The following is a 26,667-nucleotide window of genomic DNA, read 5'->3' as shown; positions in this document are numbered from 1 at the left end:
CATTCTCCTGGAAGTAACTCTCCTCATTAAAAAATGGCTCACAACTTGAACTGTGCATCCATTCTCCTGAAAAAACTTTACAAAAATTAGTCCGATTAATTACTCTTTTCCATCTACTGTTTGATTTGAAAACATCAATTGTCTTGTTAAGTGTCCTAATTCTATTGATTATTAAAATAAATAATTTTTTCTTAACTTCAAAAGCCTGATCAACAATCTTCTCTACACTTTTCTTTTTCTTATAAAAAGCAGCGCTCTGTTTACCTTTCCTAATGTTTTTTAACAAATTTAAAACCACCCTATTGCGAAACATTCGTTTACAAATGTCTCTAAACTGATTCTGCCTTCTATTCCTATACATATTATTCTCTCCTGCTCCAGTAGTAAGATTTTTTGAGGGCCTCTCCTTCCTTTTCAAATTTACTCTCTCCTTCTCTTTTTCTACATGCTGTCCAACATTTTTTTTTGATCTACATATGTTCCGTAAGAAAGACTTAGTTGTCTTACCAGGAGCTTTTTTCCTGTTTTTTGAAGTGCTTGTTGTGGAGGAGTGCTGTAATTCCGTTGCTGTTTTTGATTTTTTCCGCTTATCATCTTTCCTTCTCCTTTGCCTTGAGGGCATCTTTCCTTACTCTTGAAATCTTGATTTCAATCTGAGTTAAAGAAAAAAATAGCACATTATAGACCACTATTACCAAACAACAAAGCAATGACAAAAAGCAAACGGTCTATTCAGGGTTACAGATCAGGTGAGGATTCTCCAGGGGTGCAGAAGAGGTGAGACCTGTATTGAAGAGTGTAGTGGAAGAGAGGTCTGTCCACAGGTACAAAGAAAGTGAGACCTGTGTCTAAGAGTGCAGTAGGGGATAGGCTTCATGAAGTCTAGTCCACTGCACTCTTACACACAGGCTTCACCACCTATGCTTCCCAGGAAAGGCCTCTCTCCCACTACAGTCTTAAACATAGGCCTCATCTCCTCTGTACCTCTGGACATGCTTCACCTCATCTGCACAATCTAATTCCTAATCTGAGGTAACACAGGTGACATTATTGTGAAAGGATGAAATATATTTATCTAATCATGCAGACACTATTTATTCCTTCTCAAAAATCTAAAAGTCATTGATTTGCCCCAAAATCGTTTTTTAAATAACATTTTAGACACACAGTGCAGGTCCTATGTACAAGCATTCAGTGTCCATGACTACAGTGGAGAGTACTGACCTCCTCTCACCCTTGGACAAGCCTCACCTCATCTCTGTCCTCTGGACAGGCCTCAATGTATTGAGTATAATTGATGGTAACTAGGTGCAGATGAGGTGACGCATGTCCAAGGGTGTAAATAAGCTGAGGCCTGTCTAAGCATGCAGATTAGTTGAAGTCTATTCAGGGTTGCAGATGAGGTGAGGATTGTCTAGGGGTGCAGAAGAGGTATGGCCTGTATTGAAGAGTGTAGTGGAAGAGAAGTCTGTCCACGGGTGCAAAGAAGATGAGACCTGTGTCTGAGAGTGCAGTGGGGGATAGGCTTCATGAAGCCTAGTCCACTGCACTCTTAGACACAGGCCTCACCACCTACGCTCTCCAGGAAAGGCCTCTCTCCCACTACACTGTTGAACACAGGCCTCACCTCCTCTGTCCCTCTGGACATGCCTCACCTCATCTGCACACTCTACTTCCTAATCTGAGGTAACACAGGTGACATTATTGTGAAAGGATGAAATATATGTATTTAATCATGCAGACACTATTTATTCCTTCTCAAAAATCTAAAAGTCATTGATTTTCACCAAAATCGTTTTTTAAATAACATTTTAGACACACAGTGCAGGTCCTATGTACAAGCATTCAGTGTCCATGAGTACAGTGGAGAGGACTAACCTCCTCTCACCCTTGGACAAGCCTTACCTCATCTGTGTCCTCTGGACAGGCCTCAATGTATTGAGTATAATTGATGGTAACTGGGTGCAGATGAGGTGACGCATGTCCAAGGGTGTAAATAAGCTGAGGCCTGTCTAAGCATGCAGATTAGTTGAAGTCTATTCAGGGTTGCAGATGAGGTGAGGATTGTCTAGGGGTGCAGAAGAGGTATGGCCTGTATTGAAGAGTGTAGTGGAAGAGAGGTCTGTCCACGGGTGCAAAGAAGATGAGACCTGTGTCTAAGAGTGCAGTGGGGGATAGGCTTCATGAAGCCTAGTCCACTGCACTCTTAGACACAGGCCTCACCACCTACGCTCTCCAGGAAAGGCCTCTCTCCCACTACACTCTTGAACACAGGCCTCACCTCCTCTGTCCCTCTGGACATGCCTCACCTCATCTGCACAATCTACTTCCTAATCTGAGGTAACACAGGTGACATTATTGTAAAAGGTTGAAATATATTTATTTAATCATGCAGACACTATTTATTCCTTCTCAAAAATCTAAAAGTCATTAATTTTCACCAAAATCGTTTTTTAAATAACATTTTAGACACACAGTGCAGGTCCTATGTACAAGCATTCAGTGTCCATGAGTACAGTGGAGAGGACTGACCTCCTCTCACCCTTGGACAAGCCTTACCTCATCTGTGTCCTCTGGACAGGCCTCAATGTATTGAGTATAATTGATGGTAACTGGGTGCAGATGAGGTGACGCATGTCCAAGGGTGTAAATAAGCTGAGGCCTGTCTAAGGATGCAGATTAGTTGAAGTCTATTCAGGGTTGCAGATGAGGTGAGGATTGTCTAGGGGTGCAGAAGAGATGAGGCCTGTATTGAAGAGTGTAGTGGAAGAGAGGTCTGTCCAGGGGTATAAAGAAGGTGAGGCCTGTGTCTACGACTGCAGTGGGGGATAGGATTCATGAAGCCTAGTTCACTGCACTCTTAGACACAGGCCTCACCACCTACGCTCCCCAGGAAAGGCCTCTCTCCCACTACAGTCTTGAACACAGGCCTCACCTCCTCTGTCACTCTGGACATGCCTCACCTCATCTGCACAATCTACTTCCTAATCTAAGGTAACACAGGTGACATTATTGTGAAAGGTTGAAATATATTTCTTTAATCATGCAGACACTATTTATTCCTTCTCAAAAATGTAAAAGCCATTAATTTTCCCCAAAATCGTTATTCATATCACATTTAAGAAACACAGCACAGGTCCTATGTACAAGCATTCAATTTCACTACTGAAATTCAACCATTCTCAAAAAACATGACACAAACCAACAGCAAAGAAACTCAATGTGCTTCCTACTCTGAGTTACACAAGTAACATCATTGTGAAAGGGTCAAATGTATTTCTTTAAGCATGCAGACACTATTTATTCCTTCTCAAAAATGTAAAAGCCATTCATTTTCCCCAAAATCGTTTTTGACATCACATTTAAGAAACACAGCACAGGTCCTATGTACAAGCATTCCATGTCACTACTAAAACTTCACAATTTTACAAAATACAATTCCTTTATGCAAAGAAACTCAATGTGCTTCCTACACTGAGTTAACACAGGTAACATCATTGTGAAAAGGTCAAATTTATTTCTTTCAGCATGCACACATTATTTATTCCTTCTCAAAAATGTAAAACCCATTCATTTTCCCCAAAATCGTTTTTGACATCACATTTAAGAAACACAGCACAGGTCCTATGTACAAGCATTCCATGTCAGTACTAAAACTTCACAATTTTACAAAATACAATTCCTCTATGCAAAGAAATTCAATGTGCTTCCTACACTGAGTTAACACAGGTAACATCATTGTGAAAAGGTCAAATTTATTTCTTTCAGCATGCAGACACTATTTATTCCTTCTTAAAAATGTAAAAGCCATTCATTTTCCCCAAAATCGTTTTTGACATCACATTTAAGAAACATAGCACAGGTCCTATGTACAAGCATTCCATGTCACTACTGAAACTTCACAATTTTACAAAATACAATTCCTCTATGCAAAGAAACTCAATGTGCTTCCTACACTGAGTTAACACAGGTAACATCATTGTGAAAAGGTCACATTTATTTCTTTAAGCATGCAGACACTATTTATTCCTTCTCAAAAATGTAAAAGCCATTCATTTTCCCCAAAATCGTTTTTGACCTCACATTTAAGAAACACAGCACAGGTCCTATGTACAAGCATTCCATATCACTACTGAAACTTCACAATTTTACAAAATACAATTCCTCTATGCAGTACAAACTTTTTACCAACCATTATGAAAAAGCATAACACAAACAACATTTAAAAACCACAATATGCTTCCAAATATTCTCCATACAGTATACAACTCTCTATATTAAATAAATCATTACTTACCTTTACAAATGCTTTAGGAGATTGAAAACAGTGTCAGACACACACACCAATATTTCTTTAGCAGAGCAAAAGGTATGTTCTCCAGGCACTGCAACCATTAATGGCACAGAAAACCTCTAATTCTACACACATATCCCTTTTTGTTAACCAATTAAAACTCGTCCCTCTCTATTTTCAAACCAACACCCTCCCCCCCCCTCAACCCTTTCTACCTGTTACCATAGCAACTCCCTCCTCACTGAGCTCTCAGGGTTAAAAGTTTATTCTACAATGTTGCAAATGAAATCAGCAAGGATGTTTGACATCTCAATACCCCAGCTTATGAGGTGCAATGTTTCTTTAAATGATTTTTTCTAAACCATTCAAATTACTTCTTTCACAGAACAGAACCATGCACCCTAACTTTCCATTTTCAACTTTCTGAATCCACCAATCATTGCTTATGATTCAAGAGCACTTAAAGTCCACCGTTTTTTTTTTGTGCAAACTCCTACTGTTCCAACTGCCATTTTATTCCTACACTTCATCTGACTGCACCAGAACCTCCTCTCACCATGTATTCTGTCTGGATTATTGGACATAGCTATATCCACTGGGCTCAAAGGTATGCTGCTACCAGAAATTTTCACAACCTTGACTTACCAAATGTAGACATAAAATGGATTGGCCAAAGAGGATTGAGATGTCATCAATTGATACCATTGGTGAAAACCTTTTTGCATCTGCGACACCCTCACCTCATAATTCTGCACTGTGGTGGAAATGACTTAGGCACTTTGACTGGGGTAGGACTGGAAATGCTCGTAAAGGACACCTTTGAGCAATTGATGGCACTTTTTCCTCAAACTGCCTTGGTATATTCCAATATATGCCAAAGACAGAAATGGAAGTGGTCCAACCAATTTTGTCCACAATTTGAGAAAGCACGGAAACATGTGAATAAATCTGTTTCTGCTTACATGAGAGACTATGGAATGGGTTCAATATACAACAATAACTTGCGTTACAACATGCAAGATATCTACAGAGGAGATGGTGTACACTTCTCAGATGAGGGGAATAGAATATTCCTCCTGAATTTAAGACTGTGCATTGGTACCTACTTGTAGGTACCTAAATCAGCCACACAACCCAAAAGCTCTTTTCAGGGCTACCCTACCTCTGATCACTCCAAATGACTATCTTTTTCTAACTTTTTTTACTATTTTTCACCAAAGTACGCTCCCCGGTACGCTTCCCGGTGCGCGTACCGGGCGCTCACCCCGCGAAAATTATTAATATTATTTTTTTTTTTGGCCTATATGGGCCTCCTAAGACCCCCTCAGAAAACCTAGGGGGTCAGGGGGTGCCTACCGTGCCCCCTTACACCCATTCCCAACGTTGTTTGTCCTCCATTTTCTGTCTCAAATCTACCAAAACACAAAATGGAGGACTCCCGTTGCGCTTACCGGTACGCGTACTGGGGCGCTCACCGGTAAGCGCTCCCAAACATTTTTAAAAGTTAATTTACATAAAAACCTCTGTAGAGAAGTTCACCAAATATAGAATAGGCAATACTACATACCAGTCCCTACCATTTCCCCAAATTTGGTGGAATTCCATTGAGCCATTTGGCCTGTAGCCCTGTCTAAATATCCTGAGGTAAATTACATGACAAAAACACATCTGAAGTGTTAGAATTTACAACCAATTAAAATGTTACTTTCATTTTCTACTATTATTTCCTGACATTTGATTGGTTATGTACATGAATATATATAAAAAAAGAGAGGGAAACACAGCCATTTTGACTACTACTTCCTGAAGTACATTTGAAAAGGATTTTCACTGAGAACTTCAACTGCTTTCTCAAAGGTAAGTTGTTATTTTGGAAAGTGAAGTATGTTGTGCACTTTAAGTTAATTTGGAAAACATTTTCTGATAGTTATATACTATCCCTCTGTAATAGTTATAGATTGAGATAGGCTTCTCTGTTATAGTTATGGATTGAGTTAGGCTTCTCTGGTATAATTATGAATTTACTTAGGCTTTATCACATACACTTTTTTATATTTCTACTTCCAGCCTGATACCATACACTGCCCAAAGATAACTTCACTGTTAAAAAATCAAAACTACCTGTCTGAACTTAAACCCAACAGTGCCCTATCTCTACTGATATATTTATTTTTTATTTTTTATGCAATTTACAGCAAGAAAATGGAAGGAGAACAGAATATTTCTTTCGAAATTGTTCTGGAGAACAACCCTGAAGAAATTATTGATGAGAATGATGACTTTGATTTTATGGATGAGTCACTGGACCACAAATTAGTTCAGTGTGTGGAAGCAATAGAATCACAGAATGAAAATGAGGACATTCCAGACAATATATTGTTAGAAGTTTTATTAAATTTTGAAAAAGAATCAGAAAAATAAATTTATATTTAATAATCAAAAATTGTTCGAGACATTATTCATTTTTATATGTAATTCATAAACTAGTACCAAATTGATTATAATATAAAGTCAGACTTATAGTATACTGTGCAACTTTTTTGTGTTACATAGTAATTTTGCTTATAGTTACTTACTTTCTCCCACTTTATTATCTCCAATGTGTATTTGACATCTCTTTTTCATCTCCTGCCTCCATGTTGTTTCTGCTTTCCTGACAGACTATGATATGGATTCCATATACCACAATAACTTCTGTAACAACATGCAAATTATCTACAGAGGAGACGGTCTACATTAAATTTAAGACTCAGCATTGGTACCTACATGTTGGTACTTAAAACACCCAAACAACACAAAAACTCTATTCAGAGCTACCCTACCTCTAAGAACTTTAAATTATTATTTTACTGTTTCAATGGGTTTTCCCCGTGGTACGCTCCCCGGTACGCTCCCCGGTGCGCAGGGAAGGAGCGGAGAGCCGCGAGGCAAATTTGAGGAAAATTTCAGGCAGATTCCTCAACCGGCGCCAAAGTTATTCCCAATAGAATGTTGCGATTTCCCTATGGAAAACAATCCTAACTATAACTACCTACTGGCGACCGCCAGTAGGTAATATATATATATATATATGGACATGGCCCTGGTAGAGTGGGCTCTCACTTTAGATTGCAGGGGTTGCCCTGCCTGTTCATGACAAAATGAAATAGCTGCAGAAATCCAGCGTGAAATACTTTGTTTGGTGAGTGGACCGCTCCTTAACCTTCCAAGGGGACGTCTATTGTGATAACATGCGGTGTAGCCGGAACCAGAAATGGTAAGCCTTGAGAAAGGTTTCGATACAAAAGGGGGTGGTGATGGACGGAGCATCTGAATCAATCAAACACTCACACCCAGTCAAAAGATCTGGGTTTAATCCATCACCGTTCTTTAGCCCACTCTGCCACCCCAGTTCAGACATGGCTATATGCAAATCAGTCTGACCCTGTGCCTCAAGGGAACAGTCCAGCCCGAACTGCCAAGCCATGTCTTCCCTGGACCGGAAACAAGCTTCAAATTGAGAAAGGTTTCGAGCAGATATCCACCATTGTAGGGCCTTGACCATCTGAGGAGTTACTTTGATGAGATCGTCGAAAGACCCTGTGCATTGGAACCATTGTTTTGAGAGTGGCTCCTGGGGGGCGCATCCGCAGCCGGCAGTGAGGTATCAAGAGGATACATGATGATATCATCCCCAGTAGAGATTTGAAAAGTCGGACTGTTAAGGTCCTCTTTGAAGCTACACGCATAGCCAGCGTCAAAAGCTTGTTCTTTCTCTCTTGAGATGGAAAGGCTCTCCTTAGTCGTGTGTCGAGGGTTGCACCTAGAAAATTGATGCGCTGAGAAGGTAGAAGGACTGATTTCTCCTGATTGAGCGTGAGCCCTAAATGATTGAAAAGTTGCAGACAAGCGTTGGAAGACCTGGACGCGTCTTTTAAGGATGGAGCCTTGATCAGCCAGTCGTCCTGATACGGAAAGACTTGATGATGGTGCTGCCTGAGATATGCAGCTACTGAGGAGAGACACTTCGTGAAGATGCGAGGTGCAGACTTGAGCCCAAAGGGCAGGACGTGCAATTGAAAGTGTCTGCCTGCCACTACAAATCTTAAATATTTTTGTTGATTTCTGTGAGTTGGGATATGGAAGTAAGCGTCCTGAAGGTCCAGGGACGTCATGTAATCTTCCACTTCCAGGAGTTGTAAGACCTCCAGGATCGTTACCATGCAAAACGACTGCTTCTTCAGGAATTTGTTGTGGGCCCCGAGGTCCAAAATTGGTCTCCACTTCTTCTCTTTTTTCTGAATTAAAAAGAAGCGAGAATAAAATCCCCTTCCCCGTTGAGATGGAGGTACCTTCTCTATTGCCCCTTTCTGGAGCATAAGAGAGACTTCTCGGAGAAGCAGCCGTAGATTTTTGTGATTCATTGGACGTGGCGGAATTTGGGGAGGAATATGCGTGAATTCCAGAGAATGGCCGAATTGAACTAATTGAAGGACCCAACGGTCCGTGGTAATCTTCTTCCACTTTGTTAAGAAATGGGAAATCTTTCCTCCAATATTTGATGAGGGAAATGAATCCGGGACTGGCTGAAGGGACATGTCATTGTCTACGTCCGTTGTTTTTCCGGTGTCCTTTACCACAAAAGGACGACTTGCCATAATAAGATTGTTGTCCATGTTGCTGGCGTTGCTGATATTGCCCACGAAAGGACTGGTTCTTGTACTGGAGAGTGCCCAAAGCCCTAGCAGTGTCCGTGTCCTTTTTTCTATTCTGCAGCGCTTCATCAATTTTGGAGCCGAAGAGCAATTGGCCATCATAGGGCATATCCAATATTTTCGTTTGCATCTCGGGACGAAAGGAAGTTGCGCTCAGCCACCCTTGCCACCGCAAGACTGCTGCTCCAGCCAGTTGGCGGAAACCTGTTGTAGCGATATCCATCGCACAGTCTATTATTTCTGACGCCGAGGCTTCACCCTCTAGTAAAATTTTCTTTACCTCCTCTTTGGATGTATCAGGTAATTCTGATAGATACGGACTATATCCGCCCACAATTGTCTAATGTAGCGTCCCAAAAGCGCTAAGGCATTGGCCACCTTCACCGTCATTGCAGACATTGAGGAGAACCGCTTCCCAATGTTGTTTAACCTCCTGCCTTCCTTATCCGGAGGTGCCGATAACGGGGCAGAAGGTTTCCTGGAGTTCTTCTCGGCCGCCTGTGTCACCACTGAATCCGGTTTGGGGTGTCCTATAAACCAGCCGGTGCAGTATCAGGTGCTCTATACTTTTTATCCAAGCGAGGCACTACTGGCGGTACGGAGGAAGGGTTCTGCATAACTTCAACACCCTGGTCCCGTAAATAATCAATAATGGGTATTGATCTAACTGATTTTTTGAGAGGTTCTTTAAAATCATACAATGAGCAGTCTTATTCTTGAGAGACCATTGATATTTTAAAACGTTGAGCGGCTTTCAACTACGTTATGGAACCCTCCAATGTCGCCTGGTGGTGAATCTATGGGCGCAGGCACTGGAGACGTGGGAGAGGGAATGACATAGTCATCCCAGTCATCATGCATAGATTGAGTATCTTGCAGTTCTCCTTCTTCCTGCTGTTCTTCCTCTTCCTCATCAGAAGTCGGAGGATGTGGCAGATCAAACTGCTCAGGCTGAACACACAAAGGTGGAGGCCGTGGTCTTGGTGAAGGAGATACTGTGGTAGGTGGAGGAGCTGGAGACTCTGGAAACCTCTGTTTGTAGTCTTGAATGAGGTACCTTAATTCAGTGACTAAAGAGGCTGGAAGGCAAACCATAGGAGGAGGTGGTGGATGATATTCCTCCTCCTGATCCTCTTCTTCATCCGAACTTTGTCATTTTACATGAAGCTCCGACGGGCTTGTAGCCGTCTGAAACATGTCTCCTTCATCTGAATCCTCCTCTTGAAGAAGACATGTTGGAGGCAGTAGTTGAACTCTGCTTGGTGATGTTAAAGCTGGCGTCAGCGCCTTTTTTGTGATCCTTAGGCATATACAAGTGGTTTGTAGGCTAGAATCCATCATCGTCGACGAGCCTGTCGACGGTGTGGTCATCGACGGTGGAGCGTCGACGGGTGTCGTAGTTGGTGGAGTCACCTTCGTCGACGGTATCTTTGTCAACGGTGCTTTCGTCAACGAACCCTTCGTCGACGACGTCTTCGTCGATGGTGCCGACGTCGACGATATTGGCTTAGTTGTCGATGTCGTCGCCAATCTCGTCGTCGGCGAGGCCAGCGTCGACGGGGTCTTCGACGTCGACGGTGTTTTCTTGATGGCTATCGTCGACGACAAAGTCCTACCTGCCGTCGACGATGGGGTCGTAGTCGTCGACGAGGATAATGATGACGATGCCGTCGACGTAGAAACAGTCGTCGTCGACGTAGATACATATGAAGCACTAGGTATTTTCCCTCACGAGGTACCAGACGCCATACTCACCATCTTCACGATTCACAGAAAACAGACATTCATTTATCGACTTGATCTTTGCTCCGACCCCACACCTGCCAGTTCTAGTCGGGTTCTTTGAAACCCAGAATACATCTGTTGCTATCCACGGGATCAACATAAAGACAGGCAATCAACAGCTCATGTGATCCCCGTTTTCCGGCACGTTGACCATCAGTCTAACTGCTATTTTAGTTGGCAGTAAATCGTTATCAGAAGAGGGTTTCCGCATTGCATACCCTGCCAGAACATTCGCCTTCGAGCTCTGATCTTTATCACGTTTTCCATCGGTGCTCGATTTTCCAGCACAAGATAATTGCAGGATGTAGAACGGCTTTTTTGGAGCAATAATTACAGCACAATACGAGAAAATCATCGCTAGCCTTCTCTACATTTGGGCTTTACTATAAAGTGAACTATTGGCCATCCTCCTAAATTCAGCATTTGTGACGCTTTTATCATTAGAATCGGCTGTCTGTTATTAATATCGACACTGCGTTCTACAATAAGGACGTAAATACATTCTCCATACAAGTGCATCCCAGACAGATAGAGGCTCTTGTTATTTACTTCAGTTGAACCAACCAACAAGTCTGGCTTTTTCCCGTGACCACTAGCAATAAGAAGGTACTGTCCTGATGAAGACACATTTGTGGCGAAACGCGTAGACGGACGAAATCCATCTCTTCCATGTACCACTGGGAATACATTTCTTTACCACTAAACATTTTGTATAGTTTTTGTAAAAAAACTGTTTTATAAAAATAAAAAATAAATTTTTTTTTTAATGTATTGTTTATATCAATGAATGCTTTCATGATTTTTTATCCTATGTATCAAATGTATTAAATTGAATCCTTCATGTTATTTTAGTGCCTTATTACTTTTCTTCACTTGAACTTTGCCAGTTTATTTTGTTTTGCCTCTGTGAGATTATTTGTCATATAACATATGAAGCAGTAGACACAGCTTTCCTCGACGATGAAGATGTCGTCGACGATGCCGTTGTCGACGGTGTCGAAACAGGCTTTTTGAAGGTGTGAACTTTCTGAGAGGAAACCTTCACAGAAGTTGCCTTAGATAAAACCTCTGAAGACTTCTTTGATGTCTTCTTTTGAGGAGGAGCCGTAGTGCTAGGAGAAGCCACCCTTGGTCTCATTAGAGAAGATTTTGAAGAGACAGATGAACCTTCACTTTCTCCAGAAGATTCAAGGTGGTCCTTGTCTTTCAGCCTCAGGAGCCAAATTAAAAGGCGTCCCTTGGGGAGGAGCTACGCTAGCAAACAGGATGGCTGCGTGAGCACCCGGCTCCTCCGACCTCCGACTCCTGCCAGAAGATCCTGTTATTTATCCTGATTTTGCGCCCTGCCTCCGTGTGTATGAACCTGACTGGTGCTTAATGGTGCAACCCAAGATTTCTACCAGTTTGGTAGACAAATATACGTCGTGTGGCAGTTTGCGGCCTAGACCGGCTGGGAAGCCGGGGTCTCAAGTAATGGCCCAGCAGGGTTTCAGTTGAATAACATCGGCTGCGGTTGTGTGACAGCGCCCGGTCTACCGAGGTGGAACAAAACATTTCTTGGCTCGAAGCTGACGATGGCTGGCTGAATGGGTAACATCGAAGGAGGGGTGACGACGTACAATTGGAGCGGTGGACAGGGGTCCCTGGCCCGGCGGCCCGGTTAGGGCCCCGCCGGTGTTCGCGGGGTTGGGATCTCCGCCTGCCTTGGCTGAGTTCGGAATGTTATTGTCCCCAACGCTCAGTTCCTCTCGGACGTCGTCCGTTCCACATCCACCTGTTCCCCCCGGGGAGACCGGGCTCTCTGGGGACGCGAATATGACCGAAACCGAGCGAGGAGTTGTGGAGCGGGCCGAGAGTGACCCGTCACAACTGTGTTGGCAGCCATAGAGTCACTTCATGTTTGCGTTGAAGCCCACATTCACAAATTGACTGCGTGTTTGTCTGGAATTGGGCCGATGGGACCGGACCCTGGTCCTCTGCAAGAAACGGAACTACTTGAGATACCCAAAATGGCTACTTCGATGGAAGAAGCAGACCCCGAACTATGGGAGGCGTTGGAGCCTCGGACCAGTGTTTTCGGTGATGAGAGCAAGCTTGATGCTGCAAATGGATTGTCAGGTCTACGATCGTTGCTGACTATGGAAGGACTATTTGATGCTCCCTTTCCCGGAGACTTTTGATGGGAACTGTTGCTGGTTTGAAACTGCGTCACTACCCTATACATCGGCACCACTAAGATGGCAGACTAAACAATCTTGGGAGTCCATGACGATGTGGGGAGTCTTTAGGCCTGGCGGAGTTCTCAGCCTTTTCATCTCTCTGCTACGTCTCGGTTTGAACTATGCTACAGCTCTTTTGTGCATTGACTATCCTGCGGAAGCGGCAGTTCGTCCGGAAGGGGCTCACATGTCTGATCGGAAGGGTCAAGGATGAGACTGTGTGATTGGGTTTGACATCGGGTATTGCTGGACACGGGATTTGCAATCATGATGCTTTTGGGAGGTTGGGCGGTGTATGAAGTTTCCCCTGTTGTGCTACGTATTTGCAGCTTAATTAATTTCGAGGCCTTAATCCGGGGATTCTTGGTTTTGGTGGGGGGGAGGGGAGACCGGGGGCATGTATGAAGATGCCCTCCTCCATTTTTCTACTTTTAGTACATAGTTAGTTGGGGCGACAGGCACACTGCTAGTTGGGGTTAGGCGATAGCCATATGCAGGAGTGCAGGGTGGGGGGATGGGTTTATTGTTTTGTCCTATTTTTGTTTTTATGGTTTCTTTTTCTTCACGCTCTCTTTCACTTCCTTTTCTAAGTATAGTTGGTGGAACATCCTGACTTTGTTGGTATTCTATTATCTGGTGCTCATGCTTCTTTTACTATCCTGATTTTATGGGTGGGCAGACTCTGAGGGCTTGCGCTTAATGTGAATTGTATATTGTATTGTGGCACATCCTGTTTCTCGTACATTAGCGTAGGCATCTCAACCATTTCTTCATTGCTTAGTATCTATCCTGTATCTACGTCTGTTCGCCTTATTATTACGTCTGGATGTATGGCACCTGATATGTCTATTTCCTTCTTTGTTTTGAAACGAATAAAAAGATTTACAAAAAAAAAAAAGGCGTCCCTCACGGACTTTGAGGGTTTTAGTGGAAAAGATACGACATACCTTGCAGTCTTTTGAAGAATGGTCCGGATACAGGCAATACAGGCAGTCTTTATGCTGGTCATCAACATGTAACCTTTTCTTTCCACATGAACCACAGGATCTAAAAAGACCCTTTTTTGGTGTGTCAGTCATGATAATATCAGCAATCACAGAAGAAACAGGATAAAATATCCCAGAACACTGGAAACCAGTTGTGAAGAAAAAATCTGAGCAGAGCTCAGAGGAGACTCCCTTAGCACAACATGCGGTAGAAAATCAGAGGGACTGAGGCTCCTTCCAGGAGGGTTCTAGAGGGAGGTGGTAGCTGATTGGCTCTTTTCTAGAGTTTGGTCCTTGCTGCAAAATGACATGGATATCTTACTAATGTGAGGCCTTTAGGCCTAGTTATCTATATGTCTATGGGACATTACTTTATTTATGTACCGGGGACTCCCATTCCGATGATGGGGAATGATTCAGGCATGTGAATCTATGAAAGACACCCCTAATACTGGATAATATATATATATATATATATATATATATATATATATATATATATATATATATATATATATATTACCTACTGGCGATAGCCAGTAGGTATATATAGTTAGGATTTTTTTCCTATGGGATTTTTGAAAATTCTATGTCGAATAGCTTTGGCGTTTGAGGACAGAATTGGCTGAAATTTTCAGGAAAATGGAACATTTTGTTTCTGAGCAGCCCCTGAAAATTTGGGGGGGTTTCGTCAAGGGGGGGGGGCGAGAAAAAAGGGGGGTCCCAAAACGTGTTTTTCCCATGCAATTTTCCATAGGGCGGTTGGCCTCACTTTTAGCCCGAACGGCTGAATGGATTTACACCAAACTTGGCAAAATTGTAGGGACTGGTAGCCCGATGTGCCTTTGCTATGTCTCAAGATATAGGCTCCAGTGGTTTTCACGAAAATTAACTTTGAAAAATATATATTGGGCTACATTGGGCTATATATATGTTGGAGCCCAAATGTAGCCCAATGTAGCCCAATGTAGCCCAAAGATGGCCACCAGAGACAAAAAAAAACAAATGTAGCCCAAATATCAGCCAGATGTAGCCCAACTATAGCCCAATGACAGAATGTCCCAGAGTGTTCTAAAGAACAACTAGAGTGCTAACAGTCCTACTTATTACAAAGGTATGGCACACCTGAAGCCATCTTGATTGGAATAAAGTGGTAACTCTTAAAACATTTAATTTAAAAAGGAACAAAATGAGGGGGTTCATTTTGCCATAGAAAGTATGATTAGCGAATATATGACGAAATCCCGCATACCATCAGTCCGCAAAAAAAATCCTGCATGTACTATTAGGCCGCAAATTAAAATAACGAAAACTTTTAGAACGAATATGCCTTTAGCATACACTAAACAACTAAACTACCCTAAACCCTAAAACACTACCCCCAGCATGACCCTACACTACACAAACAGTACAACACTACCCTAAACCCTAAAACACTACCCCCAGCATGACCCTACACTACACAAACACTACAACACTACCCTAAATCCTAAAACACTACCCCCAGCATGACCCTACACTACGCAAACACTACAACACTACCCAAAACCCTAAAACACTACACCCCAGCATGACCCTACACTACGCAAACACTACAACACTACCCTAAACCCTAAAACACTACCCCCAGCATGACCCTACACTACACAAACACTACAACACAACCCTAAACCCTAAAACACTACCCCCAGCATGACCCTACACTACACAAACCCTACAACACTACCCTAAACCCTAAAACACTACCCCCAGCATGACCCTACACTACACAAACACTACAACACAACCCTAAACCCTAAAACACTACACCCCAGCATGACCCTACACTACGCAAACACTACAACACTACCCTAAACCCTAAAACACTACCCCCAGCATGACCCTACACTACGCAAACACTACAACACTACGCAAAACCCTAAAACACTACACCCCAGCATGACCCTACACTACGCAAACACTACAACACTACCCTAAACCCTAAAACACTACCCCCAGCATGACCCTACACTACACAAACACTACAACACTACCCTAAACCCTAAAACACTACCCCCAGCATTACCCTACACTACGCAAACACTACAACACTACCCTAAACCCTAAAACACTACACCCCAGCATGACCCTACACTACGCAAACACTACAACACTACCCTAAACCCTAAAACACTACCCCCAGCATGACCCTACACTACGCAAACATTACAACACTACCCTAAACCCTAAAACACTACCCCCAGCATGACCCTACACTACGCAAACACTACAACACTACCCAAAACCCTAAAACACTACACCCCAGCATGACCCTACACTACGCAAACACTACAACACTACCCTAAACCCTAAAACACTACCCCCAGCATGACCCTACACTACGCAAACACTACAACACTACCCTTAACCCTAAAACACTACCCCCAGCATGACCCTACACTACGCAAACACTACAACACTACCCTAAACCCTAAAACACAACCCCCAGCATGACCCTACACTACGCAAACACTACAACACTACCCTAAACCCTAAAACACTACCCCCAGCATGACCCTACACTACGCAAACACTACAACACTACCCTAAACCCTAAAACACTACCCCCAGCATGACCCTACACTACGCAAACACTACAACACTACCCTAAACCCTAAAACACTACCCCCAGCATGACCCTACACTACGCAAACACTACAACACTACCCTAAACCCTAAAACACTACACCCAGCATGACCCTACACTACGCAAACACTACAACACTACCCTAAACCCTAAAACACTACCCCCCAGCATGACCCTACACTACGCAAACACTACAACACTACCCTAAACCCTAAAACACTACCCCCAGCATGACCCTACACTACGCAAACACTACAACACTACCCTACACCCTAAAACACTACCCCCAGCATGACCCTACACTACGCAAACACTACAACACTACCCTAAACCCTAAAACACTAGCCCCAGCATGACCCTACACTACGCAAACACTACAACACAACCCTAAACCCTAAAACACTACCCCCAGCATGACCCTACACTAAACAACCACCACAACTCTACACTAACACAGCACTACACTACACAACACTACACTACACAATCACTAACCCACGAAAAAATTAACACAAACCCACTTACCTCTCTCGTCATCGTGGTTTTCACAACGCAAATGCATTTACCATACATGCCTTTAAAACGTAATTCTTTGTAAAGGCATGCGCGATAAATGCACATGCGTTTTGAAAAAATGCGGGATAATGGTATGCGAGGTCAATGACCTTGCGGGATAATGGTATGCGGACTGAAAGTCTGCGGGATAAAAAATGCGGGAAAATGGCTGCAAACCATGATTAGCAGCAGACTTCCCTGGTGAGCACCAGCTTTACTACAGTGATCTAATGAGCAACTAGAGTGCTAACATTCAGAATTTATGGCAAAAATGTGACACATCTGAATGCCTTCTTGATAGAACCAAAGTAAACAAGCATTGAAAATGCAATAGATCTCGCCCTCGTTTAAGTTAAAGCCATTCTGTTTGTAATGAGGTGGCTTTTTAGCTTTGCTTTTATTAGTGTTTTTAAAACTTTCATGTAAATAACATGCATATGTATGCATATATGTATATGTATGCATGCATTTATATTTATATAGATATGCAGATTATATATGTTTATATATGTATATTACCTACTGGCGATAGCCAGTGGGTATATATAGTTAGGATTTTTTCTCTATGGGATTTCTGAAAATTCTATGTCTAATAACTTTGGCGTTTGTGGACGGAAGTGGCTGAAATTTTCAGGAAAATGGCACATTTTGTTTCTGAGCAGCCCCTGAAAATTTGGGGGGGTTTCGTCAAGGGGAGGCCGAGAAAAATGGGGGTCCCAAAACACGTTTTTCACATTCATTTTTCCATAGGGCGGTTGGACTCACTTTTAGCTCGAACGGCTGAATAGATTTACATGAAACTTGGCAAAATTGTAGATATGGTTTGCCCGACGTGCCTTTGCCATGTCTCAATATATGTGCTCCAGTGGATTTTGAGAAATTAACGTTTAAAAAAATATATATATCTGTGACAGCGCTCCGGTTAGCGCCCCGGTTCGCGTACCTGACGCGTAACGGAACTTCGCGAAGCTGATTGGCTCTCCGGTGTCTGTCAACATTCTAAACAGTCCGGAGCGGCCACCATCTTGTCTCTCGGTAGGATCGAGAGACAAGATGTGGTGAAAAACTAAGGGGGAAATGAAGGAAAGGGGGCAAGGTAGACCCCTCCTGACCCCCTAGGATTGATGAGGGGGATATTAAAGTGCCCCGCGGGGCAAAAAAAAAATTTTTACGCCGTAGAGGCGCGTCCCGGTACGCGAACCGGGCAGCTCACCGGGCAGCTCACCGGGCAGCTAACCGGCAGCGTAGCTGTCAACATTGTAAACAGTCCGGAGCGGCCGCCATCTTGTCTCTCGGTAGGTTCGAGAGACAAGATGTGGTGAAAAAAGAAGGGGGAAATGAAGGAAAAGGGGCAAGGTAAACCCCTCCTGACCCCCTAGGATTGATGAGGGGGATATTAAAGTCCCCCGCGATTTTTCGCGGTAGAGGCGCTTCCCGGTACGCGAACCGGCAGCGTAACGGGAGTCCGCCATCTTGTGTTTTTGGAGCGTCCGGTTCGCGTACCGGGTAGCGTCCCGGTAAGCGTAACAAGGGGAAAACCAAGAGAAACAGTAAAAAAAAATGAAGGGAATAGATTTCCAGCAAACTTGGCAAAATTGTAGGGACTGTTTGTTTGATGTGCCTTTGCAAGGCCTCAAGATATGTGCACGTGTGGATTTTGTCTAATTAAGGTTAAAAAAAATATATTTATCTGTAAGCGTGCTCCGGCACGCTTACGTTACGGGTTTTGTTTGCGCTGCAGAGCCGATACGTCACGGTTATGCGACGCGTCATGAGGCGTCTCACGTGGCTATGTGATACGTCACGTAATAAAGAATATATTTTACAGCTATAGATATTAGCTTTTAAAAAAACAATGACATTCACTGAAAAAACCATAGGTTATAGACCATATATAGTTAGGAATTTGCATTTACAAAACCTTGAAAATTCACTGAAAAAACCATAGGTTAGAGACCATATATAGTTAGCTGGACATTTTATTGACATAAAACCAATGAAATTCCACATATAGTTAGTTGCACTAACTATATATCGCGCACCCGCAATCCACTGCTGATGATGTCACATATTACATCATTCATGACATGGTCAGTGACATCACTGATGACATCACTGATGACATCTCAAATGACATCACTGATGACATCACTGATGACATCTCAAATGACATCACTGATGACATCATGACACACCAATACCAGTTACTACATACGCACTCACTGATTCCTACGTCTACACACACATTCACTCATTCACCCATACAATCACTCATACATACAGTCACTCATTATTACAACACTATCATATGCACTCATACGCCTATGCAGACACTCACACACTGCCACTCATCCATGGAGTTACTCACACACCTAGTCAGTCCTGTAAAGAATCAATCACACTTCCATTTCCTCATCTATACAGTTAAACACAGAACACCATACTTCAGTGACATCACTGATGACATCACTGATGACATCTCAAATGACATCACTGATGACATCTCAAATGACATCACTGATGACATCATGAAACACCAATACCAGTTACTATATACGCACTCACTGATTCCTACGTCTACACACACATTCACTCATTCACCCATACAATCACTCATACATACAGTCACTCATTATTACAACACTATCATAAGCACTCATGCACCTAGTCAGTCCTGTGAAGAATCAATCACACTTCGATTTCCTCATCTATACAGTTAAACACAGAACACCATACTTTTTCACACATATACTAACACATACTTACTCTCTTATACAATCACTGATACAAGTACACATTGATATGCACAGAGTCACACACCTCCCAGCCAGCCACACACACACTCAGTCTTCCATACATCCACTCATTCTTCAATATGTAAAACATATTTAAACTTTACAAAAACACAGACACTAGATGATGTCATCAGTGATGTCATTTGAGATGTCATCAGTGATGTCATCAGTGATGTCATTTGAGATGTCATCAGTGATGTCATCAGTGATGTCACTGACCATGTCATGAATGATGTAATATGTGACATCATCAGCAGTGGATTGCGGGTGCGCGATATATAGTTAGTGCAACTAACTATATGTGGAATTTCATTGGTTTTATGTCAATAAAATGTCCAGCTAACTATATATGGTCTCTAACCTATGGTTTTTTCAGTGAATTTTCAAGGTTTTGTAAATGCAAATTCCTAACTATATATGGTCTATAACCTATGGTTTTTTCAGTGAATATATATATATATATATAAATAAATAAATATATATATATATATATATATATATATATATGCGATCACATGATTGGGGGCTGGGTTTACTCCTACTCTTGGGAGGACTGCAGGACGATATAAAGGCGGGACTGTGGCACCAAATCTGGTTTACAGCGGCATCTTAGGAAGGCCCGATGGCCAAAATGCATTATGCCTAAACGCTTATCATTAAAGAGCTTCAACTGGGATTCCCCGTTTTGCCTCTTCCTTGCGCTCATTGGAGGGGTTTGTGTGGATATATATCTATATATATATATATATATATATTAATTGTTAACTCTCAGAAACATCACACTCACTGAATGATGTCATCAGTGATGTCACTGACCAGGTCATGAGTGATGTAATACATGAGGTCATAAGCAGTGCAACGGGGGAGTATGTTAACTATAACTGCTGAATTTCAATGATTTTGTACAAGTGACATCTGAGCTTAACTATAATGTCCCTGTAACCTTTATTTTTTTCAGTGAATTTTAACGTGTTAAATTCTATTTCCTAACTATAATGTCCCTCTAACGTTTTGCATTATGCCTAAACGCTGATCATTAAAGAGCTTCAACTGGGATTCCCCGGGTGGCTGCTTCCATGCGCTCATCGGAGGGGTTTGTGTGGATGTTACCGCGTCGGCCAGAGACGTGTTAAAGAGGCCCTGTTTCACAAGTTGGCTGGCTGCATTACTGGCTCCTGCTTCTGCAGCTTTCTTTGTTTCTCTGAGGTATCGGAACTGCGCCAGCCCACCTCTAATTGGGGGTAAAGCAAGGGCCGCGGCCACAGCAGCCCGTGACTGCACAAGAAGTTTTTCATTAATTGTAATGAAACTCACGGCCTGGTGGACTCCCGCAATATAATGAGGTTGAAACGTATGCGGGGACTCAAGGAGGCTTTGAGACTTTCAGCAAATCAGACACATCGCACCTTATCCTGCATGTTACCAACCCAAATGGACTCTTTGCTATCGAGGTTTCCCCACGCAACACCTACCCAGTAATGGTGGATTCTGGGAGTCGTAGTGTCTACAACGCTGCAGCTGGTGGGCGATCACATGATTTGGGGCTGGGTTTGCTCCTACTCTTGGGAGGACTGCAGGATGATATAAAGGCAGGACTGTGGCACCAAATCTGGTTTACAGCAGCATCTGAGGAAGGCCTGATGGCCGAAATGCATTATGCCTAAACGCTGATCATTAAAGAGCTTCAACTGGCATTCCCCGTGTGGCCTCTTCCTTGCGCTCATCGGAGGGGTTTGTGTGGGTGTTACTGCGTCGGCCAGAGACGTGTTAAAGAGGCACCGTTTCACAAGTTGGCTGGCTGCATTACTGGCTCCTGCTTCTGCGGCTTTCTTTGTTTCTCCGAGGTATCGGAACTGTGCCAGCCCACCTCTAATTGTGGGTAAAACAAGGGCCGCTGCCATAGCTGCCCTTGACTGCACGAGAAGTTTCTCATTAATTGTAATGAAACTCACAGCCTGGTGGACTCCCGCAATATAATGAGGTTGAAACGTATGCGGGGACTCAAGGAGGCTTCGAGTCTTTCAACAAATCAGACACATCGCACCTTATCCTGCATGTTACCAGCCCGAATGGACTCTTTGCTATCGAGGTTTCCCCACGCAACACCTGCCCAGTAATGGTGGATTCTGGGAGCTGTAGTGTCTACAACGCTGCAGCTGGTGGGCGATCACATGACTGGGGGCTGGGTTTGCTCCTACTCTTGGGAGGACTGCATGACGATATAAAGGCGGGACTGTGGCACCAAATCTGGTTTACAGCGTCATCTGAGGAAGGCCCGATGGCCAAAATGCATTATGCCTAAACGCTTATCATTAAAGAGCTTCAACTGGGATTCCCGTTTTGCCTCTTCCTTGCGCTCATTGGAGGGGTTTGTGTGGATATATATCTATATACATATATGTATTAATTGTTAACTCTCAGAAACATCACACTCACTGAATGATGTCATCAGTGATGTCACTGACCAGGTCATGAGTGATGTATTACATGAGGTCATAAGCAGTGCAACGGGGGAGTATGTTAACTATAACTGCTGAATTTCAATGATTTTGTACAAGTGACATCTGAGCTTAACTATAATGTCCCTGTAACCTTTATTTTTTTCAGTGAATTTTAACGTGTTAAATTCTATTTCCTAACTATAATGTATCTCTAACGTTTTGTTTTTTCAATGAATTTCAAGGTTTTTTTAAATGTTATTTCCTAACTGTAACCTGTAGCCTTTGAGTGGGTGTGTGAGGGGCTGTATAGGTAATGATATATCGGTGGCAAGATAACCGGTTAGCCGGGTAGACTTGTCTTACCTTGGCTCCTGGTCTGCGCCACATTCCTGAGCGCATACGCGCCGACACAGCTCTCCAACTCACAGCTATGGGCTCCCGACCTGATGTGGACACTCTAGAGCGGGAGCGGGGGTCTCGTGGAATCAAGCAGACACCCCGGTGAAAGGATCCGGAGTGCGGCGAGGGACTGGCGCAAAATGACAGCTGTCACCAGCTGCTCAGGGAGAGCTCGCTAAGCGTTCAGAGCCCCCTTGTTGCGGCCGGACGGGTGCACGAGAGCCCACCCCCTCTCCTTGCCTCCCGCTGAAGCGGTGTGCGGACAACAGAGTGCTGCGCCTAAGATTGCCGGGGCCCGGAGTCGCGATCGCTGAGCTCAACAAAATGGCAGCCACCACTCGCGAGGTGCACAGACAACGCTGAGCAGCGGGGGGCTCCTCCCCTTACAGCTTGGGTGGGACAGGGGGCACATCCCCTCTTCAACACCACCGCAATTGAGGCAGGTGGAGTGCAGCTAGAAGTGTTAAAGAGTGAGCTGCCTGGAGATTGGAGCAGCGATGCTGTGGGACAATGGAAGGCAGCATGAGAAGCGGACCCCTCATTGAGCGGTGAGCAGGGGAGGCCTCCTAACGGGACATAGTGACCCAATGGGTGTTGGGGGCAACCTGAATCCTGATGATCTGGGCCACGCTAGAGTGTTGAGGTCAACCAGAGGTTTTGCCAGACCTGCCTGACCTTGACATGGCTGTCAATACTTTAACATTTTGCTGAATACTTGTGTGAGTCCTTGAGGTACACCTCCCCCAGTGGATTTCTCTGACCTGAGGCATTAACAACAATGAGAGGAGAACGAGACCGTGTTCTCCCTGCACAGCAAGCTAAAACACGAGTTATTGAGAGGTAGAATGGTGGGAAAGGGTGCGAGCTTTGGATTTTGTAGGTGCTGAACCTGGTCCCCAGTGTTGTGGAGGGGCACAGCATTGTTTCTTTCGAAGAAGTAGGAACACTCCCCGAGAAGTGGAGGAGCGGCATCACGAGCGGCATCACTATGGAGGTGCCTGTGGTCCCCCTACACACTTTATTCTCAGACAAAATATTCCTTATGGAGCCCTCTCAGGACAGTGCCAGACCTCAAAATGGCGTCTGCATTTTGTTCAGACTGCGCTATCTCATCTCTACAACTCCACCGCTTTATTATGACTTTCACTGATTGCACCTGATCATTATCCTGACAGAGGAGAATGAGCGCTTTGTCCGATGCCCGGTGGAGCTGCTCGGTTCAGTTATTTGAGGAGATCAACTCTGGTTCATCCCCTCGGCCTTCACCTACCCAGCCGGACATTGGGCAGTTTCTCTCCGTCTCCCTGTTTTTTGCCCCCTTCCCTTCCATGACAAATTTCTGTAACTTTGCTTTCTTTTTTCCTATGTTTGATTTTGCCCTTGTAACAAATGTAACTTGTAACCTGTAACTCTGATCCTCATGTAAAACACTCCGATACCTCCGGGTCTAGCCAGCGCTATATAAAGCTCAAATAAATAAATAAATAAATCTCCCCCAAAAACATGATTTGCAGTATATTTGGAACGCTAACTACTACAGTGGCTGAGGCAGGAGCCTATGCACTCAACATGCAGTAAAAACCTGAGGATTAAAGACAGGCAACCAGCAGAAGAGAAAGGATTAGGAGTAGGTGGTGGGACTTAAATCTATCCATGCTAGTGGTCACACAAAAGGCCAGAAAACTGAAGTTGATAGGCAACATAGACTAATGCATTACATCCTTGCCTTTAATAATGCTCTGTCAAGGGTACTGCAGATTCCCACTATGATAACCTGGTGTACTTCATATGCATGCAAAGCTGTGGAAGATCTAGTGCTGGAGAACATGCGCATTTGTACATTGACAACATTTATGGTAATCCACCCAGGACAGACACATACATGCTACGTTAAAATGTAACAATTCAAGAAAGCCAATCATTTTTCAATGTTAGTTTACCTGACTGCATTCTGGAAGCTCTGCAGGGCTCTGTGCAGAAAATGTCCTGAACGGGAAATGTTTCTGCTCTGGTCTTTTTTTAAAGTGTGACCCTGGGATGTAGAAACAACATGGATAAACATAAAAGACCAGCTCTGCTGCATTTGTAACGTTTCTGTGGCTTATGTTTCAGAACTCTGACATTTAACAGTCAAAGTGTACATCTTCAAATGTTGGCCATGAACTGCACCAAAATGCACAAATAACAGTGTTCATATTTCTACTGCATACCAGTGATAAATTGTGAAAGTTGTTTACTCTGACTTCGTATCAGCAATAATATTGCTGCTTTATTTAACACTACTGAGAAATGGAGTCCTTATTCAAAATTTGATATCAAGCCCGGAGGCTCCTATTATGGTTTCTTTATTGCTGTTTAATATGCATAGCATCAAAATCAAAGAAGAATGAATCACAAGTCCTGTTTTTTGCCAGGGTCTTATGATCTCATGCTCTGGAGACCCTCATTCACATTAAGCATACGGTGCGGTATATGTTGAATCTCCGCTTTGTTGGATAAGTGAATCGCATCATAATTGGGTCTTTTATCACTTGAGTGCTCAGTTCTCCAAGACTATATGAGTCTCCTTCTGTGCGGGGATTCATGTTGGGGCGGTCGTAATGTTATTTAAGGTAGGGATCTGGTTATGACTCCAGGTAGTCAAGGAGTTGTGGAAACTAGCAACATACTCTTTCTAGTGTTCTGTGCCAATAGTCTAAGTTGTTCTTAAGAAGGCAGTGAAAGATGTATAAAGGACTGTGAAGGAGGTTTTTTTAAGAAAAGCATCCTCTTGAAAAAAGTGCATCTTGGCTAAATGCTACCCTTCAAAATTGTACCTTGACATGGTGAAAAGGCATTCGGAAACGCGTAATGGATACAATCCATGAGTTGTAGCATAGGATTAATTGAAAATTTGAGCCAAGTTGGCTAAATCTGATTTGTAAGACCAAAACTTCGTTTAGCGCTTGGGTAGAACAAGCGGAATTGGTTTGCCAATTGGAAGTGAGAAGTGTTGGAGGATAAGACAGTGCGATTGTGTTAAAAGAAAACAAGCATTTACAATGCAACAGTCTCGCCTTTGCAAAAGTTAGAGCTATTGGCATTGTAAATGACAACATTTTGATAAATAAATGACATTGTCATTTACAATGCCAATAGCTTAATCTCTCGCAAATGATGATGGAAGATAAGGTTCAATGGAGACAAATGCAGAGTCACAAGGCAAAGAGAAGTCTTTGTGGTCACAGAGTAGGAGACTAGGGGATATTGACAACCACCTCAAATTCCAGCACACATCGAAAACATGGCTCTTACCACTCATATACCTTTTCAAAGTAGGTATGAGAATGTGCAACTGCAACTATTCAAAAACTTCTCTGTAATAGCTCATGCTCAAACCACAGCTATCAGTTTCCCACATATATAGAGCACATCATTCATCACCACACATACTGTAACCATATCAACCCTGGACTGGCCGGTATGACCATGAAGTGCACTGCAGAACAGCTCCTGTTCTGTTCTGCCACGTCATGGGCGACAGCTTCTGCTGTCAGCTGCGCACGTGCTTCCAAGCCCTGCCGCGGATGGCCACAAGGGGCGCACACAGCCTCTCCCTTGGACAGCGCCAGCGGCGCTGCACCCTCTCACTCGTGGGACTTGCCCGGTGTTTGCGATGCTCTGTTTACTTGGCCATCCGAGCAGCATCGCCATCCGGGGAACATTTCATTTCCTAGTTACTGATTGCAGCGACCTTTGCACGGGCAGAGCCCGAGCTTCGCAGGCCCTTGACGTTGATTTTCCAATCTGAGCAGAGTAAAAACAGCGCCTCGGCAGACATATTAAAATACCTCCAGGTACATAAATGAAAGCGGACAATTGAAAAGCTTCAAG

At 43.5% G+C, this 26,667-nt stretch overlaps 1 protein-coding gene across 2 annotated transcripts in view; it reads right to left on the bottom strand.

The window, feature by feature from the left end:
• Positions 1–26,667, bottom strand: part of MEI1 (meiotic double-stranded break formation protein 1) — a 3,250,839-nt gene that overhangs the window by 1,941,848 nt on the left and 1,282,324 nt on the right. For both annotated transcript variants that reach the window (XM_078683295.1, XM_078683306.1), the window contains exon 13: positions 24,735–24,826. In XM_078683295.1, the coding sequence (XP_078539421.1) occupies positions 24,735–24,826 (92 nt within the window). The remainder of the gene's footprint in view (positions 1–24,734; positions 24,827–26,667) is intronic.

This window comes from Lissotriton helveticus, chromosome 1_1 (genome assembly GCF_964261635.1).
Source record: "Lissotriton helveticus chromosome 1_1, aLisHel1.1, whole genome shotgun sequence".
In the NCBI taxonomy this organism is placed as follows: domain Eukaryota; kingdom Metazoa; phylum Chordata; class Amphibia; order Caudata; family Salamandridae; genus Lissotriton; species Lissotriton helveticus.
Note: the sequence above shows the minus strand (reverse complement) of the source record. Positions and strands in the feature narration are given on the sequence as shown.